The sequence below is a fragment of the Sinohyriopsis cumingii genome, chromosome 5, assembly GCF_028554795.1.
Source record: "Sinohyriopsis cumingii isolate HCF-2022 chromosome 5, ASM2855479v2, whole genome shotgun sequence".
NCBI lineage: Eukaryota > Metazoa > Mollusca > Bivalvia > Unionida > Unionidae > Sinohyriopsis > Sinohyriopsis cumingii.
Window position 1 is genome coordinate 60,792,999 of NC_142965.1, and position 21,578 is coordinate 60,814,576.

Genomic DNA, 21,578 nt, shown 5'->3' on the forward strand with positions numbered 1-21,578 from the left:
CAAACGTTCTCCTAAATACCGAAATAGATGAGAACCTTTTCTTAAACCACAACATTAAAACCTGTGCGAGCTGTTTGTACCTTAATTATACCTGATATGTCTACAATCTACAACGCTTTCAGAGATGCGTTTGTCTCCTCATTATTTTTGTTTGCGCTTGGAAACTTCCAAATTTGTTTATTATTAAGATTACACGATTTGCAATGCTTTGCGATAGTTGTTGTTGATTGTATAAGCTCTTTGTGAAGAAAGATAACATAACGCTGGTGTCCAGCATCCCTTAGATTTCATAAATTAACAATGTCTTTTATTGATAAGTATAATTTGAAAAAGATATTTGGTCTTATTTATATTAGAGGTTATGATGTATTTATTAGTGTTATATTAATGAAACATTTTACCAAGATATCTCCACTTAAAGACGTAAACCTCTTTCTTTTATAAAGACATGTATGCACATACGTGCGCATATGCATACAATATTTGGCTATTCATTTTGGGAATGGGTTACTTCGATAGCAAAAGCAAAATACGACTGCAAATGCTTATGATAAAGATACTTTCAATATCGGCTTAATTCCATAATTTTGATTTGCAAATTGTACACTGCTAGCCTGAACAGGGAATTGGTGTTAATATAATATTTTCTAACTTAACACACCTGTGATATTTTCTGATATAAATAATAAAAATATATTTACTTTACTGCATGTATTAAATTTAAGGCACAAATATATAAAGGAGCATCTAAGCAAAGCTACAGCACCACGAGGCCACGGTGCCAGGGGTCTTACCTATCGTCAAGCAGAGATACCCGATGACATGCCCAAAATTGACCTTAATTGTTCCGCTGACATTGAGGAAACATCAGACATGGATGGTACCACTATTCAGGATAATCCGCTGTCGGATGAGAAGATAAACCAGGGATATCTGCAAAGTAGTGGGTCCGAAATGGACAGGGATGTTGGTGAAATAGATGTAGATACAGCTGTAATTCCGTACAGCGATGATTATGGGTATGGACCCCATAGACTTAACTATCCTAATGGGGGAGTCTCAACATTTCAAACTGACAATGAAAGTTCAGGAAGTGACATCAGTAGTCATAATGGAAGTAGAAGGGGTTTGATGGGTGGAGCAGCGAACACAACAGAACCCAGTGACAGACACTGGGGAAGTAATGATAGTCTGCCAGGACCAGGATCTCAGGTAACCCCCTAACCCCTTTCTCTCTATGTCGCTCTAGTGCATTTGAATTTATTATACTCCACTGGTTTTCAAATCAAACAATTTTCCGTTTCTCAAAATCTGAAACTATACGCATAATAACTGTCTTTAAATGATTATTTTGTAATTAACTGTCTGGATAAAACACTCTTGTTACAACGTGTTTACATCGGTTTAAAGTAAAAATGTGATTTTTATAAACCAGAAAATCCTATGGATTGATTAACGAAAGCACAGGTTCTTTCGGACAATGAGAGCAATGAGTCTTGATGATAACAAATTATATTTGCTAATGATATTGAAAACATATGAACTACCTCGACTTTTCAAGTGGCTTATTTTCGATATTTACACTTTTATTTCTAGAGTTGATTGGTATCTTTTTATTCCATGTAAGCTGTTGCTTTGTTCATGGAGGATGGATCAAAAAAATATCTCAGTCATATTTAGGGAAGAATATTACAGACTATTTATATTTCAGTTATAAACTTTTTGTAACTCAACAATTTGACCTAAACAAAATATTTTCAACTTCTGCATTTATACATGTATCCTTTTTACAATCGGTTCTCAAAATGGTTTCAGAAGTAAGTAGGAAAATGTGTTTCGTAAATGAACATTATTCGTTTCACTACTTTTGCAAGAATTCAGTTCTTAGTAAATGAGTAAGCAAATGTTTCGAGTCAGACGAGTAGCCGGAAGCCCTTAGCGCCCTTGAGCGGCGTCGAAAGTCGCATATTGCTGTCAGCTGTTAACGAAAGAATTTACACGATATAATATGTAACATAACCTCTTTACAAACAGACAATCTCATTAAAACAAACAACAACAAAGAAAGTTAAACAAAGAAGAGTATTTAGATTCTTTGTGACAAAATTTTGTGATCTTGTTAGTCTTTGCAATGCTACATATGGCAAGTACCTGTGCAAATTTTGTTATTTTTTTAAATATTTTTTTGAAATTATTTTTATTATCTATATATCTATTTATCATTATTATTATTATTATCATTATTATTATTATTATTATTATTATTATTATTATTCTCGGGTTTAGTATTATTAACACTCTTAACTATCATGGAAGGATTGAATTTTTGTTGTCAATTTGTGTATGAAAGTTCGGCTGTGTGAGTAAATTAAATATTAATATGTAGCGCAAGGAAAACGTTTCGATTCTGGTTGAACAGTTCTACATGATGCTTCTGCATTATCGCATGCGCTGGAACACTTACTATGATCCATCTGGTTTCTCATTCCTAACAAGTATAGCATTCTCAAACATTGTCTAACAGCGTGTTTCTATATTTCAGAATTTGTTGTCTCCAGACGCGCGTGTTGTGCCAATCAAGGAACGTCCAGCGATCACAGTTTATTTCTGAGTTCATTGCTTTAAATACTAAAAGAAGCTTTCCATTAAAAAGCGACATTTATTTTTGTAAATTACTATTGATTGCATAGCTTGCCATCAATCCAATTTGTACATGCAGTTTTTCGTATCATTCCACAAAACATTCCTGAGAATGCTCTATATAAATGAGACGATAACCTTCAGATCTCTTCCAATAGTCCAAGAAGTGAGGAAATAGTCAGTGGAGGAAACTTCGGTACCAGTTTTCACAGTCCACATGCTATAAACACAATCTCATGATTACACGACAACGTGATTGTACATCTGGATTAGACGTTGATACAACTTTAACTATAGATGCCTTCCCCTAACGGCATAGTGACTGAGATAACATTTATCAGGGAAATTACTTTCCACGCCTTCGTCGGTGTTCGTCGCTCAAATAGAAACAATCGAGAAAAACATCATCTCGTACTGTTTGGAATAAATGAGCAAAATGTCATTAAGATACCGTTATGACAGCATACAAGAAAAGAAAAATGCTGCTTCAGTTGCATAACTCTTGGAATTGTCACGATATCATTTACGACGGCTTTGCTCGAACTGTTTGTTTTGTCTGATTGAGCGAATCTCGTGAGCGTTTGTCAGATCGACATGTATTTGATGGCTTCTTGTGGGCGTTATTAACTTGGAATAGGTATACTTGGAAAAAAATATAAACAATTTACCTAGCCAAAACCGATGATTGAAAATGAAATGCTAATTCTAATTTTTGTCAACGTGTTGATAGCTTTCTCAAGAAAGTAAGCAATAACGATATATCCACTCACAAATTTAATTGTTGAATGTTGATAAATCAGAGCTAATACAAACCACCTCATACTTTGACTCATAGATTGCTACGAAGGTGTATAGAGGGCTGAGTAAAATCTGGCTTTTTTAAAACAGAATGATGCCGTTGACTCTCACTAAATCCTACTGTTCAAAAAAGGTGTCGGATTCTGAACATTTGGAAGGATAGAGTACTGTAATGTGTCTTTGAGTGCAATTAATGTCACTACAATTCGATACCTGCGAGAATAGGACACATTTTTATACGATTTCTGTATGTAATTAACACTCCAATGTGGACATTTATCTATATTTTATATACCTCAATCATTTTATTCATGGATCTCTTACTTATGATCGTTAATGTATAATGTGTTCAACGTAAGTGCAAGGCGTCTAATTTTCCGTGAATTATTGTAAATATCATCAGTTACCGACTTCTTTTGCCTGTATTTATTCGGTAGATAGAGGACCTCGCATAAGTGGTTATTTTAAACAAATTTATGAAATGAGTTAACACAGGTAACAAAAAATGTAATTTGGTAATAATATTTCATACATTTTCACTGAAACTGAAGCAAACAATATTGACTGCATTGCACAAATAAAATTAAACGTTTTTAAAGTTAAAAATCACATGACATGACACAAAAACCTCCAACTTGTCAGTTTATAACGCAAGCACGAGACTCCTTTTATTCATATGGTATATGTATGTGCTTTATATTATTTGTAAGCGAAGTTTAATCTACATTTGTTATTTATTTCTTAAGATTAACTCTTATTATATACAGCTTACATCCTTGGCATGCATTTAATTTTCAGGCCTCATTTCGTAACGAGTCCACTAAGATATGAAATCCAGTTCTGTAATTACAGCTACATATAACCACACACACACACACACACACACACACACACACACACATATATATATATATATATATATATATATATATATATATATATATATATATATATATATATATATATATATATATATATATATATATATATTACAGAACTGGATTTCATATCTTAGTGGACTCGCTACGAAATGAGGCCTGAAAATCGAATGCATGCCATGGATGTACGCTATGGCCGTGTATGCAATGTGTAATCGCCATTTAGGTACGATATGGCCGCGTATGCAATGTGTAATCGATTTTCAAGCTGCACTACATCTCGAGTTATGTAAAATATAAAGTAAGATTTTTAATAGAATGTGATATGACATATAATATATTTGTGCTTAACACTTCATGATAGTGATACGACAATTGATATATTTCTATTAGAAGCAGTACTGGTATGGAACAAGATTGATTTGTGTTTGCGCTTCGTGATATTACTACGTCAAGTGATAAAAATTGTATTAGAACCAGTACGAATTTGAAACAAAATAGTAATAATTGAAGTAAGCTATTTTTTAGCACCACTATGAGTATGAAACAAAAGATCTCAACATCACCTGACAAACGATAGTCAAATTAACTAAGCATATGTAATGGCATGTTTTAAAATCAATGATACAGTCCTGAACATTCATGAGAAATTTGTCTTATAAGCTCTGATACTTTCTGAGTATTTCATTGCAGGGATTGACATATATGGCACTAATTGGTATAGTTGGCACTAACTAGTATAGATGGGACTAATCGGTATAGATAGCACTAATCGGTATAGTTGGCAAATCGGTATAGATGGCACTAATCGGTATAGTTGGCACTAATCTGTATAGATGTCACTAATCGGTATAGATGGCATTAATCGGTATAGATGGCACTAATCGGTATAGTTGGCACTAACCGGTATAGTTGGCACTAATCAGTATAGTTGGCACTAATCAGTATAGTTGGCACTAATCGGTATAGTTGGCACTAATTAGTATAGATGGCACTAACTGGTATAGACGGCACTACATCCAACCTATCGATTAGTACATATTAATGTTGCTAATAAATAAAATTGTTTCAAGTGAAGATTTAGGAGATTAAAAAAGACCACTCATAATTTGAAGAGAATAATCTGCACATAAAAAAACATACACACTTGCGTTAGGTAAATGTTGTGTGATACGATTAAACATAAAAACTAAATTCCATTTATATAATTACATACAGTAAATCCACTGAGATATTTATTTTATGTAGCCAGATTACTAGTTGCATTTTTAAATACTTCTTTGTTGCATACAACGAATAACAAACTATCGTAAACGAACACTGTTTCTTATGCTAAAACCAGGAAATGCTGGTGGAGGATTTTATTTTCTTTCCTGTGGGTAACAAATATCCAAGACATTAAATACATCCAAAACAATTACTCTTAATTGAGGTTTACTGCAAACAATGGAACAACAAAACCATTTATCACTACGAAATCGACTATTTCCTCTCACATCATGAAGTTACATCCTTGCAAATTATTTTATTGTTTTTCGTAACACCACGTGCTATAAATATGATATCACATATACGAGAGGCATGATTTTTCTTTCATGCTATAATTGTGATATCACAGATACGAGAGGTATGATTTTCCTTCAAGCTATACATATGATATCACCGATTCGAGAGGTATAATTTTCCTTCATGCTATAAATATGACATCAGAGATACGAGAGGTATGATTTTCCTTCATGTTATACATATGATATCACAGATACGAGAGGTATGATTTTCCTTCAAGCTATAAATATGATATCACCGATACGAGAGGTATGATTTTCCTTCACGCCATAAATATGATAGCACAGATACGAGAGGTATGATTTTCCTTCAAGCTATACATATGATATCACCGATACGAGAGCTATGATTTTCCTTCACGCTATAAATAGGATAGCACATATACGAGAGGTATGATTTTCCTTCACGCTATAAATATGATATCATACGTACGAGAGGTATGATTTTCTTTCATGCTATACATATGATATCAAATATACGAGATGTATGATTTTCTTTCATGCTATAAATATGATATCAAATATACGAGATGTATGATTTTCTTTAATGCTATAAATATGAGATCACATATACTAGAGGCATGATGTTCCTTCAAAGACAAGCATTAGCTAAATTTACGTTGAAAGATGAAAGTCTAATGTCAAAAGTCGGCTGATTGTAAATAGCAGGAGAAAATTAGATAAATATTTTTCCGGAAATACATATTTGCATTTCATGATTACTTGCATGAATTCATGGGCATAAATCAAATGGGACGTAATCAAATAAAGCATAGACATCAATCAAATGGAACGTAATCAAAACAATCATGGGCATAAGTCAAGTGGAACGTAATCAAAGAACATAATTACACTTATAATAATATATCTACATTGTACTTGAAAATGGAAGTCCATCAACTCGTAGGTGTAATATACTTCGATAAATATCCATAATTACAAGGCTAAATTCTTAATTAGCGCTTCATTTTGACTCGTTATCAAATCCAAATTCATTGACTAGTTTCAATTATTACCGGGGATTTACTTCATGTAAGATTTGTCTGAAATTTCGAAGAAAATAGTTTCGTTAAAAAGTGTATTTTTATTGCTTTTAATTGCAACAATTAAATAGATATTTCATGTACATCGATCTACATTATTTACTGTTATTATGTACTGTCGTTATGTATTGTTAGTATGTAATGTTATTATGAACTGTTTGTATTTACTGTTATTATGTATTATCATTATGTGCTGTTAGTATGTACTGTCACTATGTACTGTTATTATGTACTGTCATGCGCTGGCATTAAGCAATGTCATTTTGCACTGTCATTTTGTGCTGTCGTTATGAATCATCATTGTGTACTGTCTTTATGTATTGTCATTATGTGCTGTCATTACGCACTGTTAAGTTTTATGTGGATGGCCAACAAATAAAACAGAGCATATCAAGTCATCGAAAGTTCAACAACAAAGCAAACTAATCACTGCACTGGGACGAAAGTTAAATTCCCTGTCATAACAAAATACGCACAATTTCAGTCTTTTTTTATTTCTTCTCCAAATTGAAAAGTGTTCTTTCAAGTGGACATCGTCTGCAATAAACACTGTGAGGAAAAGATGCCTTTCATTAATTCTCATTAATTACTAGCTAGTCAAGCGAGTGTCTGCTACACACGAGTGCATATAACACCGATTGAGTAACATCGTTTTTTGGTGATGTGTGCCTAGTCGTGAGGGAATATGGGGTCGTGTGTGCAGACAAGGTGATGGGTGCCGTTGACCCGCGGACGTGGGTTCGAATCTCCGTAGAGTACGAATTAAAAATTCTCTAACTTGTGTGATAGTATTATTTGTATTAAAATATTAATTGTGCCTACTATTATCAAGCATTCTTCTATAGGAATACAGGGAGAGTACTTTCCGTTCTGTCTGGTGTATATTTTAATTCTCTTTAATTAATTCTATGTAAATTGATTTCTTTCATAGGAATCCCGAATGACTGTGTAGATAATTACTAGGTCGTCGTGCGAGTGTGTCTACTACACACGAGTGCATATAACACCGATTGAGTAACATCATTTTTTGGTGACTTGTGCTTAGTCGTGAGGGAATATGGGCTCGTGGATCTGGGTACGAATCTCCTTAGAGTACGAATTAAAAATTATCTAGCCTGTATGATAGTATTATTTGTATTAAAATATTAATTTTGCTATTATTATAAAGCATTGTTCTGTTGGAATCCAGAGATAGCACTTTCCGTTCTGTCTGGTGTATATTTAATTCTCTCTCTCTCTCTCTCTCTCTCTCTCTCTCTCTCGATATATGTATTGACTTTCAAAACATCGCTTTTTCTTCCATTTAACAACGTGTTGACCAATAAAGTATTACATTAGTACAACTGTGTAATAAAGTCAATACCATTAATTACTTTATTGACGTTCTTATGGTCAACATTTTGCGAACAGATTGTCGAATCGAAACATTAGCAAGCTCCTCGGGTACCGTTCGGCAGACGGATGGTTCCGCAACTTTTGACATCATTTTTGAGGCATAAAAATATCCGTTGTCACTAGCAGACTCCGACATAGGGACTTGTTTTTGCATCCAAAATTAAGGCATATAAAACTCTTGACAAGTCCGACTTCGTCGAGCAATTTTTGGCCACTGCTTTTCACCGATCCAAACTTTATAAATTTTTCCTGTGTCGGTTTCGAGAAAAGTACATTTATATTTCATCATCTGAGACAATCCCATTTCATGTTGGGGCAGTAGCTGTTTGGCGATGTCAACTAGATTACGCTTGTGATCAGCCGTCAACAAAATGTGGGACCCATCTTGCACGGGCCTTTCTAAGATATAATACTTATTCAATACTTTAAAACCTATCAAGACCCTTGATCATAAAACAATAGCTTTCGCTGTGTATCGAACATCGTCATCATGTGTCCTCTTCATACCAGTCATTTCCAGCTTACCGATAGCAGATAACGGTCTTCGAGAACGTGCGTCATCTTTCATTGCTTCGCTACAATCTTTAAATCGACGCATCCACCTCCAAATCATAGGATATGACTGTTAATTATTTCATTTAATTTTTTTCTTCAAACCAGCCTCGATATCAGAATGTGGGTACCTTGATATGTGTTAGATTTACTGATATCTTCATAGAAACATAAAGGCTATAACAAAATATTCATCACAGTTCAAATATCCCTTGTACCGTATGCAGTTTGGCAGTGAATTCGTGTCTCATATTTAAACTGCATTATAAACCTGTGACTATCACTTGCTCAAATGCAGGGTCAAATGTTGGACTATGTTTGTAAACTATCAAATACGTTCATATATATATATATATATATATATATATATATATATATATATATATATATATATATATATATATATATATATATATATATATATATATATATATATACACATGTGTGTGTGTTATTTGAGAGGCAGATATAAACAATGATGTCATCCTCATTTTATAGTTAATATTTTGCTCTACTTTTACACCCACTTGATATGCATTTGTAACGCTGTATTCAGAGAGGTCTGATTTGCGACTTAAATTACTGATATTTATAGTGAATATAGTTGAATTTTTATGTTTTAATATCTGCTGTTTTCCCGTAAAAATAAAGAAATTATTGTATTAATCTTTGCGTTTTATTGTACACATGATTTATGATTCCTAGTAAATTTTAGCCAAACAAGTAATGATACTATTATATATTAAGCATAATTTATCAAGAAAAAAATCTTATTAGTGTTAATTTCATTCAGCATTAATTTGGAGAAAAAGATTTATCAATTAGGATGAATGCGAGATTTATTTGCTTTATATTTTGACTGATTAGTAGAAATAGTGTTTATTTATAATGGACAGGTAAAGCTGATTAATATTGCTTATTTATCGCGGACAGGTAACACTGAATAAAGCAATGTTATTTATCAAGTGAAATATCCAAGTTCATCGGAGGACATTTGTTGCCCCCAACCCATCATAATTAGCTATAATTATTAATAATTTAAAGTGATTATAACAGCTATATGTCTCCTGTGTTCGCTATCTGTGTATACATCGATCTTCCTACACTATCTGTCTCTACATTTTTATTTACTGAGAGTCCTATTGCATTAATGTGTCAGTGGGAAAATCGTTATAAAATATAACTTAAATGCACTCTTAGGTCAACTATGTATTTGCGTATAATTCCTTCTCATTGTTTCTTTATAACTTAGGTCTGCCAACTAACCTGAAAATATATAGAAGTGAAGTCGAACGAGTTTTTGTTACTCATTACTTCAATTTTAAAAATGGCAATACACGTAAACAAAATAAAGATACCAAAATAATAAGGCCACCAAATCATGTTAGAATATCGGATATTTCTATATCATGAATTCCACAAAAAGAATTAAGGTTACATAATAATGTAATTATGCAGCACTTATTAATATTATATCTATTATTGTTATTATTATCATCATTATTATTATTATTTTATTATCATTATTATTATTATTATTATTATTATTATCATTATTATTATTATTATTATTATTATTATTATTATTATTATTATCGTGTAAGAAAGTGTAGCAGCATATGCAGAAGCTTTACACAATACGTTTTCATTTCTCTATTTTTCTCTCTCTTCTTTTCTTTCTCCTGAGCCGTGCCCGTAGGGCAACGATTAAAAACAAAATCAGAAACAGACACCATCAGAAAGACATTGACAAACCTTGTAGAGATCTTACAAGGACTAATAGAAATGACATTACAAGACCAACAAATAGGCTGTTCCATAGATGCAAAAGGAGAAGAGAGTAGGGAAAAAAGACAAAAGGAAAAGAAAAGAAATTACGATATGTAAGTAAACCGTATTAAACCTCTCACGTTAACGTTAACGATTAAATAATGGTGACTATATAATGTTAGACAAAGGGCTAAAATTTTGTTCCAAACCAAAATGTCACAATAAAATTAAATTAGCTGAAGAAATTGGTAATTTTCTAGACTCCTAAAATTGAAAGCTTTTTTTAATGACAAAACATACAACAAATCAGAGAGTAAATCAGATTAGTGGACGTGACTCAGAATTATATTTTAATATTGACGCGATCACATAATAAATATGACACTGGAATCATCAAAAGCGATATTATATTGATATTTCTAAGGAGGCAATTAAGTCTTTATATAATCTAATGAATGACGATAGTATTATGATTAAAAAGGCGATAAATCAAACACTATTATTATCATGAATCAGGAAGATTACGTTAAGTCAATGAAATGATGAAAAATACTTTAAAGATATTAACGAAAACCACTCAATAGAAATTAAATTGAAAATTTCAACGTGCATTAATGAGATCACTAAAAATAATAATACCGTACATGAAGAATTTATATTTTCCCTCTTAGAATACGCACACCTCAGTTCTACATATTACCCAAAGCCCATAATAATCCTAACCATAATTTACCTTTATTATCCAGGACAACCAAATATATCTGGTTGTAATTCATATACTGAAAACTTATCCAAATTTATTGATAGTGTTTTACAACCTTTAATTGTTACGAGTCTATGCTCTAAAAATAAGTAACAGAAAAGAGTGAAGGCAACAAGCTTTGTAAAATTTAACAAGTAATTGTTTTCTCTAGAATGAAAGTGAAAAATGAGAGGAAAAAAAGAACTTAGCATTGCGAATTAAATCCAAATTACAATCCAAGAATTAGAGACACTAGTCCTATTAATAAAAAGTCCTGAATAAAACTCCGTTCAAGTCCCGAAGAGATCCAAAATTGAAGGCGATGACGTGTCTGTTATAGTCAGTGAAATGCTAATGTGTCAACAGTCTCTTGTTGAATCACATAAACTTTATTCCAGGTTTGAATTCAGTATAAATTCCAATAAATGTCTTTATCGAAGAATTTTTTCAGAGCATTTTTGTATTTCCAGAGAAAATAATCACTTAAATTTAATAATTTCAAGAAAATAAAACTCAACCCAAGCTGGGCACAACATAATTAAGTGCTAGATGTTAAAGCACAACTGACAAAATCTTCAGTCATACGATAATATAGTTCTCTGCTTGACCTCAGGGCACATTATCATTTTCTAAAAACAACCATAATGGTCTAATGAGTTTTGTTTACTCACAACACAATGGTCTATAAAATTCAAGTGGGAATCTCCAAAACCCTGACCCTGATCAACATATTTACCACTTCTTGTTTACCTGAATAATAATTTGGTTAATAAGCTCATACGCATAGAGTATAATGAAGCTATTATTAGTTGTTTACATAAATGAAAAGAAAAAGTCAATCAGGTCAAGCAGAAATGAATTCAGTTTTGGAGAAGGTCAAATCCAACAAACAATGTTACATTACTATAACACGTAATGAAACAATAAAAAGATTAAAACACACAGACAATAAATTCAATTAAATATACATAACATAATGAAATCACTTCCTTCACACATTAAAGATACTACTCATTTCATTAAAAAGCTGAAGTCTATTCCACGGCTATCTGATAACTCAATCCCGGTATCATTAGATGTAACATCACTATATACCAACATTCCGCATATAGATGGTATTGAAGCGTGCAAATATGTTTTTGATTACAATCCTTGAAATAGCACACTGTCTAGTGCAGATATTTGTAAAAAAAATTAAACGTATATTGGAAAATAATTATTTCCAATTTAATAATACAAATTACCTCCAAATAATGGATACGGCAACGGGTATTCCTATGGCTCATTCATACGCTACCCTTTTCAGAACGAAAAGTTTAATCCATCTGTTTGGTTTAGATTTTTAGATGACATCTTTATGATCTGGAACCATTCAGAAGAAGAACTGAAAAAATTCATTGATCAGCTAAATCATTTCACCCGACGATTAAATTTACTTATATCTAGGACGCATATTTCATTTTTAGTGTAAATGTTAAAAAAATATAGATAATACTATCTCTACAAATGTTCATGTCAAGGAAACTAATATCCACCAATTTGTGGAATATTCTTCATGTATCCCATGTCATGCAAAAACGGTATACCATATAGCCCGGCCAATGGACACGGGCGCATTACGGGCTCATTGTCAATTACAAAATTCGCTGAATGAATTTAAAACATATTTTCAAAATAGGAATATCCTACACATATAATTGATTCTGCGTTGAGCAAAGCCCGAAATCTTACTCAACATGAGGCTTTACAAAAAGGAAATATGTACAATAGAACATTTTTAATTCTTTTCACACTACAATATAATCCTTCATTACCTAATATAGGCTTTATAATTAATAAATATTGGAGCCTCCTAACTTTATCAAATAAAAACAGCGTTAAAACACGTTACAAAAGCAAATAAATTCTTGCTTATAGGAGACCCAAGAATTTGCAAGTTTTTTTAATAATTATCAAAAAGATATTTTTCGTCATCTGACTGTAACAGACATCGGTGCTCTCAATGTACAACTATCAGAGAAAGTGTTTATTTTAGTAGCGCCAATAAAACAGAAGTATTTCGTCAACGTTATAGCACTAACTGCATATCAACTGATATGATTTATCTGATAACCAGTAAATAATGTAACATGCAATATGTTGGAAAAACACTTCAACAAGTTTGTAAGAAAATGAATAAACATCGCTTTCGTAAAAAATATAATGGAGATCCTCAGTTCTCCTCTAATATTTCAATACATGTTAATACCAGTAATCATTCTCTACCCAATTTTTCTTCCATGCCAATATATATTGCACGTGGAGACATGAATCGACTCATAAAAGAAAGTTATTCGATTCAGAAATTAGATACTTTGTATCATAATGGCCTTAATACCAAGGCACTATATAAAATTGTATAAAATATTAACTAAAAAATGTATATGTTGTTTATCGTTTATAAAAGAAATGTAAATGTATGTATGACTGTTTGTCTGTGTTTTATTATTTTACTGATTCAGTTTTCATTAGAGACTCATGTATCTTTTCGATCCTGTCATATATATATATATATATATATATATATATATATATATATATATATATATATATATATATATATATATATATATATATATATATATATATATATATATATATATATATATATATATATATATATGTTATGATGATGCATATAATTTATGGCTATATGTAAATGATGTAATTGTTATTTTAAAATATAAAGCCGTCGTCCGTTTCTTTCAAAACGTTTTGAGCCTGAAGAAGCATACAGTAAATGCGAAACTAGTTGCAGAGCATTATAGGCATTTATGTTGAGGGATTTTAAAATCTCAAACTTGTCTCTTTGGAAATAAAATGTTTAACTTGCTAAACTGTATTATAATCGATATCATGGCGTTACGTGACATAAGTCTGACTTAGCAAAAAAAAATACCAAGACATTAAATATAGCTAACAATTTAATCACATGTAATAGGTAATAAGAAATAATAAATTATTATACTTAAGCTTCAGCTAAAGATTGATCCGTAAAATGGACCTTGCGATACAAACATACTTAGCGCTAAAAGCACTGCGATCGTGGTCAAATACGTGGCAGGAGAACTCCGTGACATTAATATTGCACTATTATTGGAAAATAGTCCCATAGAAAACATGAAAACGCAGACATTGTATGAGCAATCCATTTATTCATCTTCGGTAGCAAAAAGATGTTCGGTTTAATAAAATGATATATGTTGAAGTTTGTATTCTGATAACATATCGGTCGTCAATCAAATGATTTCTTTCTTTATTGCGTCATATTGTTACTGTGTCATCTAAGGCATTTTTATCAATATATGACTTTCTCTTTTGTGAGTAACAAATAATTGAATAAGATACGGAAAAAGAAGAAAAACTAAGATTCAATGCTGTTCTCTTTTCGTACTTCAATAAAGCAATAAATCTGATTTTCAAGTGTAGCGACTTTACAGCGTTTTAAAATTAAGCAACTTTTGACTTGCTTTAATGTGTTCATGAAAAGTGCATAGGCTCATTTAACGGGGGGTGGAGTGGGGTGGGATATGATTTTCTTCCGAACCATGATTCATTTTTTTTTTTTATCTCAAGAGTTTCTTTATAACGAATGTAATGAATACAATTGTTTCCTTCTTTCTGTAAATGGGAGAATTTTAAAATTCAGAGCAAGAATACATGTTCAAGCTACTTGGCGACCTGATAAAGCAAAATCGCGTAAAGAACGAATCACCGCATATCATAATAAAACCACCGAATATAATGATATACGTACGACATATAAAGAAATAACAACCATATATAAAGACAGTGCAAAATATAAAGAAATAACAACCGGATATAAAGACAGTGCCAAATATAAAGACGTAACAACCGAATAAAAAGCAAAACGGAGTATAGTACCTGAAGAAGTATACATAGAAGCTGCATCACAGATACAGATAAACTAACGCATATAAAGCAAACGTACCGAATATAATCTCAAAACTACCACATATAATTACGAAAAACTAGTATAAAAATTGTTAGCACCGCATACAAATAAAACCGTAAGGACACACGATTTAAGATTAGAATGGTGTTCCATAATTATATGTGTCAGCTCTTTTTGTGCTAGATAATTGATGGAATATGTGTATGTAATATAGAACTAAGTAAAATATTATTTTAGCTACACATTTTAAATCAATTTTCACATAAATAGGTAACCTCGGTATATGTATCAAGTATATACCTAAAGGGACATAACTCCTATCTTTATCAAGAATATTTTTTTAATAGATTTTCTTAACTACGATGTCGTAGCCTCAACTTGATTTGTTGTGGCTGAGGCTACGAACTGATCCCATATGTAATGGAGCACCAAAAAAAAAATCATCACTAAAGTCAGAAAAACAATCAGTGTGTAAATCTACTACGTAAGTAAAATCATGTTGTGAAAGAAGTTTGGCTTATTTTGAATTTATTAAGCCCTTACACGATAAAATAAATTGGCATGGTTACACTAACCTCACCGTGTCCGCCATGACAGACAACGCGAGACTCTCGCCGTGACCCCTTTTTTTACGTAAGGTTTGCCAGGCCATATTTAGATAGTCTACGCTGTATTATTATCTATCTAGTGGCGAATAATGGCTTCCTGGTGGAATTTCAAAGTTGCCGATAAACCGTATTTACTTTTAATGCGCAGAATTTCTGGCTCAAACCGCGCCAAATTTGTACTACGATTTGTTTACGTTTCCAATAAGGCATCAATGTCCTTATATGGTCCACAAACAAAGTAATCATTATTTGAACTAATATGGTGGACGATCTTAACGAAAATATCGGAAAATAAAAGGTAAACGAGATTTTACAACTATGTCTACAATGATTTTCGATACTTCCGGTATTAAATAAGAGGACTACTCAATTTATTGGATAATATGCAAGGGATATGCTCAAATTGTTGATATTAGGCTAAAAGAGCGCCAGGTGTAAATCACACCCGGCTTGCTCCATTGGCATGTATATGCTCGTGTTAGTACCCTGTCCACGAGGTAGGCGTAAGGGTACTAATATTAGTACTAAGATTTTCTGTGCTTGACAAATCAATATAAATCTTCTTATTAACAAAAGATGTTCACCAGTTTTGAGTGCGCACAGAATTGGTATGCTTCACTATGAAACCATTTTATATTATAAATTAAATATATTTCTGTGTTTTATATTTTAAAGCACAACAACACATAAAAGGTTATTTAGTGCCTAAGAACACATCAGGTTAGCTAACCCTTAATGATTCCATGGTAGAGTTCAAACTGTACCCATGTATGCACGTGTCCAGTACGCTAACCCCTAAGCGACCGCAACTCCTGTCTCCAACAGTCGCCTCATACAATGTACGGAAGGGCACATTTTGACTCCTGATAATTTCTATATTATATCATCTCTGGCATTCAGCCAATCAAACACAGCTGACTCATTCGAAATTAAGCGCCGAAAGACTACGAATCCTTGTCGCAGCACTTGAAACCCATTCGAAATATCTATATCGCTAACATTAATTCAATTCATTAAATTGTCCAAATACCATCAGCATCGCCATAGTCAAATCTTATAATGATGTTGTTGTTGTAGGGTTTAACGCCATTTGTCAGCAAACGATAGGCTATACATGGCGACCAGTATAAATGGTGGAGGAAGAAGCCGGGAAATACCCGGAAAGAACCACCGACCCTCGAAAAGCTACTGGCAAGCTTTCTCACATACCCACATTGGTCGAAAGTGAGACTCGAACCTACGCAGACAGAGGTGAGATGGCAGTGATCCGTAACGGAGAGAGCTCTTGACCACTCGGGCACTCTTATAATGAAAGAAGCACAGTCTATAAAGAATAAACTGTTGAACATAAAGATGTAAGTATATGTAATGTATATTTCATTTGCATTGTTTGTTAGGTTTTTTATATTGTTTTATTATACGCTATGGATAATTGTGTTTTGGATCAAACCTTGTCAAAATTCAAGTTTATTTTCTACCTGACACGAATCATTGAGTTTGGTTTTTGTAAACTAGATGCTTAAGATGCTTATCTCAATCTGAGTCCAAAACATTGGAAATTCCCCCACGAAATGCCTAGTCTACCTGTTGCCTATCACATTTTGTATTATAATTTTATAATTTTAATAAGAGACATTCCAGAATGAATTTGTCCAATTGATAATACTGTTGTTGTTTGGGGTTTTGGGGTTTTTTTTAAGTATCCTGATTGTGGCGGGAGGTGAAGTAGACGACTATATAATCCTTATTCATTCGTGCTGTAAGATCTGAGCAGAATCAATCGTATTATCGCTGTGTCCAGTATTTCATTTTGACTGGAATTTATTGATTCAAAGTATTTAATTCGAGTTGTTCTTTGATGGATATGAAGTGCAAAAATATCAAACTCTTGGAAATACAGACTTGGTCTAGCAAAATTCAAAAAAGGATATATTCTTGTATTGTATAAAGACTGTTGGCATGTGGCTACGACACACGCAATCATAGGCACATCGACACTCCCAGCGTTTGATTTATTTTAGAAAACCAATGAAGTTTATTCAGAGCTTTAATGGCTAAGACTTGTATTAGAAATTCTAGGATTATTTTGAATTTTATTCACAATACCGTAAGATTTTTATTACATTTTTTCACTTTATATTCTAGGAAAATAAATTACTTGTTGAACTTGACAAAACTTGTTGGTTTTCGCTCTTTTCTAATACTTATTTTAGCACCATACAGTCGTCCTAGGACCATATTTAAAAATATCATCCCTGAAAAAACAAATATATGGTAGCTTCCTACCATATCGGTGATTCTTTGGTATTGCGGTAGTCGAGGTTTTTTTCCGGTAATTTTCTGCACAGCGCCATCTATCATGTACGTATCTTATATACAATAGATGGCCCTAAGTTACTAGTTCAGTATCACCAGTATCACCAGTTTCATTTCGGCAAAATGTTGGAACTGCTGGCGAGTACACTATTTCAAAAAGCAACCATGAGTTTAAGTAGCAAATGAGAGTCAAAATATGAAGGAGGTTATTGTTGTTGTTTTCTGGTGGCTTTCGCAATTGACAGGCGTTGACTTAAAACCTTAGTTATACACTATTTATTACTTTCTGCTGTAACAGCTGGTTTTGTTTAAACAGTTTGTGGTCGACATGTACTTTCAAACTAATATTGGTATACACATTCTTACCGACAATTTTGCCGCAAACCCCACCCCCGTCCCTGTCACAAGTGGTTACATATACATTGTTTAAATTCTCTTCGATACATTTCTGGTATTTTAGGGTACAGGTAGCATAATGAAAACCGTTGACGTAGTGTCCAATTTTCAAACTGATTTATAATTTGTGCCGCATATACATCAAGATCCTAACATTAGGACACGTATACACCATATTAAAAAATATTTGTTCAGATATTAACGCGTTATCAGAGTAAAACTCCTTGAATAACCTGGAATCTACATGGCGTCTGTTTATCGATCGTTTCCACCAATCATCTTAAACAAACTACAAATTAAATGTATGTTAATATACAGCAAAGAACACCAGCTAGAAATGTCTAATATCTTTTAGTTTAGTGTGTTTATTTCCTTTATCGCGGATCGCTAACTTTAGGTCCCTGTAATGCCATTGCAATCCAGTATCGCAAAAAAAGAACGCAATTGCGCATGGATTTAATGCAATATATTGACGAAACCATTACAAATAACATCAAACCTACTGCATAATATAAGCTAACCACTGATTATTATATCAAAATTACCGCATATAATGACGAATCCGCCACATATAATCTATAGTTTACTATCAAAAGCATTGACATGCTTGTATTACTATATTACAAATGTTGCAAGGTTATCAAATACTATACGCAGAACTTTAAACAGACACTCAAAAATGTTTTTGTCAAAAGCTGGAGAGCAGAGAATAGACAAATATAGACAGTATTTGTAATAAATCATTCGTAATAATAATCGATCTCTGATTTTGAAAGTTTCCTAAGCGGATTTAGCTAGTGAACATATTATTTTGTTATTTATAGAAGTTACCAATTCAACGCACTTGTGTCTTGGATGGTTTATTTCAATAGTATTTTCGAATTGAGTTTACACACAAGCTAATATTCACGGTACATACCTATAATTGAGCTTACACACAAGTTAGTATACACGGTACTTGTGTATATAAGATAATTGATTTTTTTATTGTTTTAGGCGTAACGTCATTTGTCAGCCTACTATATTCTGAGGCCGATAAATCAGCCCCTCACCCATGATGATACTGGGTGGCCACATATCGTCAATCAATATTAACACAGATTATTTTGGGAGTGGGGTGGGGGTGGTATCGGACTAATATAGGCTATAAATGGCGGCCAGTATAATTGCTGGAGGATGAACCCAGAAAGAACCACTTGCAAGCTTTCTCACCTCTCCACATTAGTCGAACCCTAAAGTGTGATGTGATCTGATGTGATTTGGATTTTTAAAGTAGCTTTAACAATTTTTCAGTCTTATCGCTAAGATGTCTGCAATGTGTCAGTTTGTAGTGATGTCTAGCTCTGGGGCATCCTGCTGCAGACATGTAGCATCATGTCCCACCCAGTCACATTACCCACCTCCATGCCGACCAGTCCTAACACTAACCTCTTAATGCTGAGTGCCAAGCGAGGCAGCTGTTAGAACCATTTTTGTAAGTCTTTGGTATGACTCGGCCGGGGATCGAACCCACGACCTCCCGCATTAGAGGCGGACACTCTTAACCACTAGGCCATCGGAGCGGTCCCCTATAGGTTAATGATATTCAGACTGACTATCGTTGGTGTCACATAGCATACAATATCTTTCACTTCTATCGATTGTTTTGCTTCCATATCAAGCAGTTTTAATTCTTTGATTATGGGAAAACACTCATAGTTTTAGCAAAGCGGATCAATGCTGTCTTTTTTTATTTTATAGATATGCAAGAATGTGCAGTAATATCTGAGGCCGAAGTCGGGTTTTGCGTATTTGTATAGAGACAGTTTGTTAAAATTTTGCAATGTATTATTCCAGTCTGATATAAAATCATCTGGCACTCTTATAATAAGTTTGGAACAATTTATAGAACCTGGAAACATCCCCTTTTCTCTGCATAAAACACACAGAATACGAAATCACAACATATAATATAAATACAATGAACAAAACGATACGCCCTCTATGTTAAGGACACAACACATCATACAGTCATGGAGTTCCATACGGTTAAAAAAAATACAAAAGTATAAACAGAATCATAAAAATCGTAAAAGCCAGTTATGTTAGAAATAAATTTAGAAATAAATATATTTAATCACATCAAACATATGCTTAAGCTTCTCGGGTCAAGAAATAATCATACATGGACAAAACAGTACTGAAACCCAAATGAAATTAGACTTTCTTTTATGAGATATATTTCTATATACATGTATAAGAAAAATATCACAAGTAGTATAGACCTGGGAGATAGAAAAAATATATTTAAAAGAGACTAACCAACGGTACTTGTATAAAAAAATAAAATAAAAAATAAAATAAAATAAAAAAACAAACAAACGAGGAATTAGTTACAAGTGCAAATTGCAGGACAAATACTTACAATGACGCCATTATTTGCGATTTTAGATATTTAAACCATTTATTTCCTTAGATTTAATGGGTGGTAAATGGATCACATCAGGGGACCAAAGTTATTCATTGTTTAGTCTTCCAAAATGTTTAATGAGATTCAGCTATCTCTTATACGGATGATATTTTAATGCTGATATGGTTTAGTGGAGATTCATTACGAAATGGCATTGTTGTAAATCAATCTGATAAGTGTTTGTAATCCAACGTATGTAATTCTAACGTGAATAAGATTACTATTTAGAGAATAGTAGATATAAATTACCAAAAACAAGATCGAGGTCTAGTTCAAATAAATTCTTGCATGGTTTAGTGGTCTTTCGTATTTATTTATTTATTTATTTATTTATTTATTTATACACAAGACTGAAATTATACTCTAAAGGATGACCGGGTCGAAAGAGTCCGGTAAATTCCGGAAAAAATTACCGAGACCATAGAATGGGTCTGAGATTTAGTGAAATACTCTTTATTCAAGTATATCCGG

The 21,578-nt window shown here is 32.7% G+C and overlaps 1 protein-coding gene across 1 annotated transcript in view; it reads left to right on the forward strand.

Annotated features, from left to right (window-relative positions):
• LOC149799267 (cadherin-99C-like) overlaps window positions 1–3,848 on the forward strand; it is a 218,348-nt gene extending 214,500 nt beyond the window's left edge. Inside the window, exons 18-19 of the mRNA XM_089958573.1 lie at window positions 726–1,212; window positions 2,543–3,848. Coding sequence (XP_089814699.1) covers window positions 726–1,212; window positions 2,543–2,611 — 556 coding nt within the window. The 3' untranslated portion in view covers window positions 2,612–3,848. The remainder of the gene's footprint in view (window positions 1–725; window positions 1,213–2,542) is intronic.
• The last annotated feature ends 17,730 nt before the right edge of the window (window positions 3,849–21,578 follow it).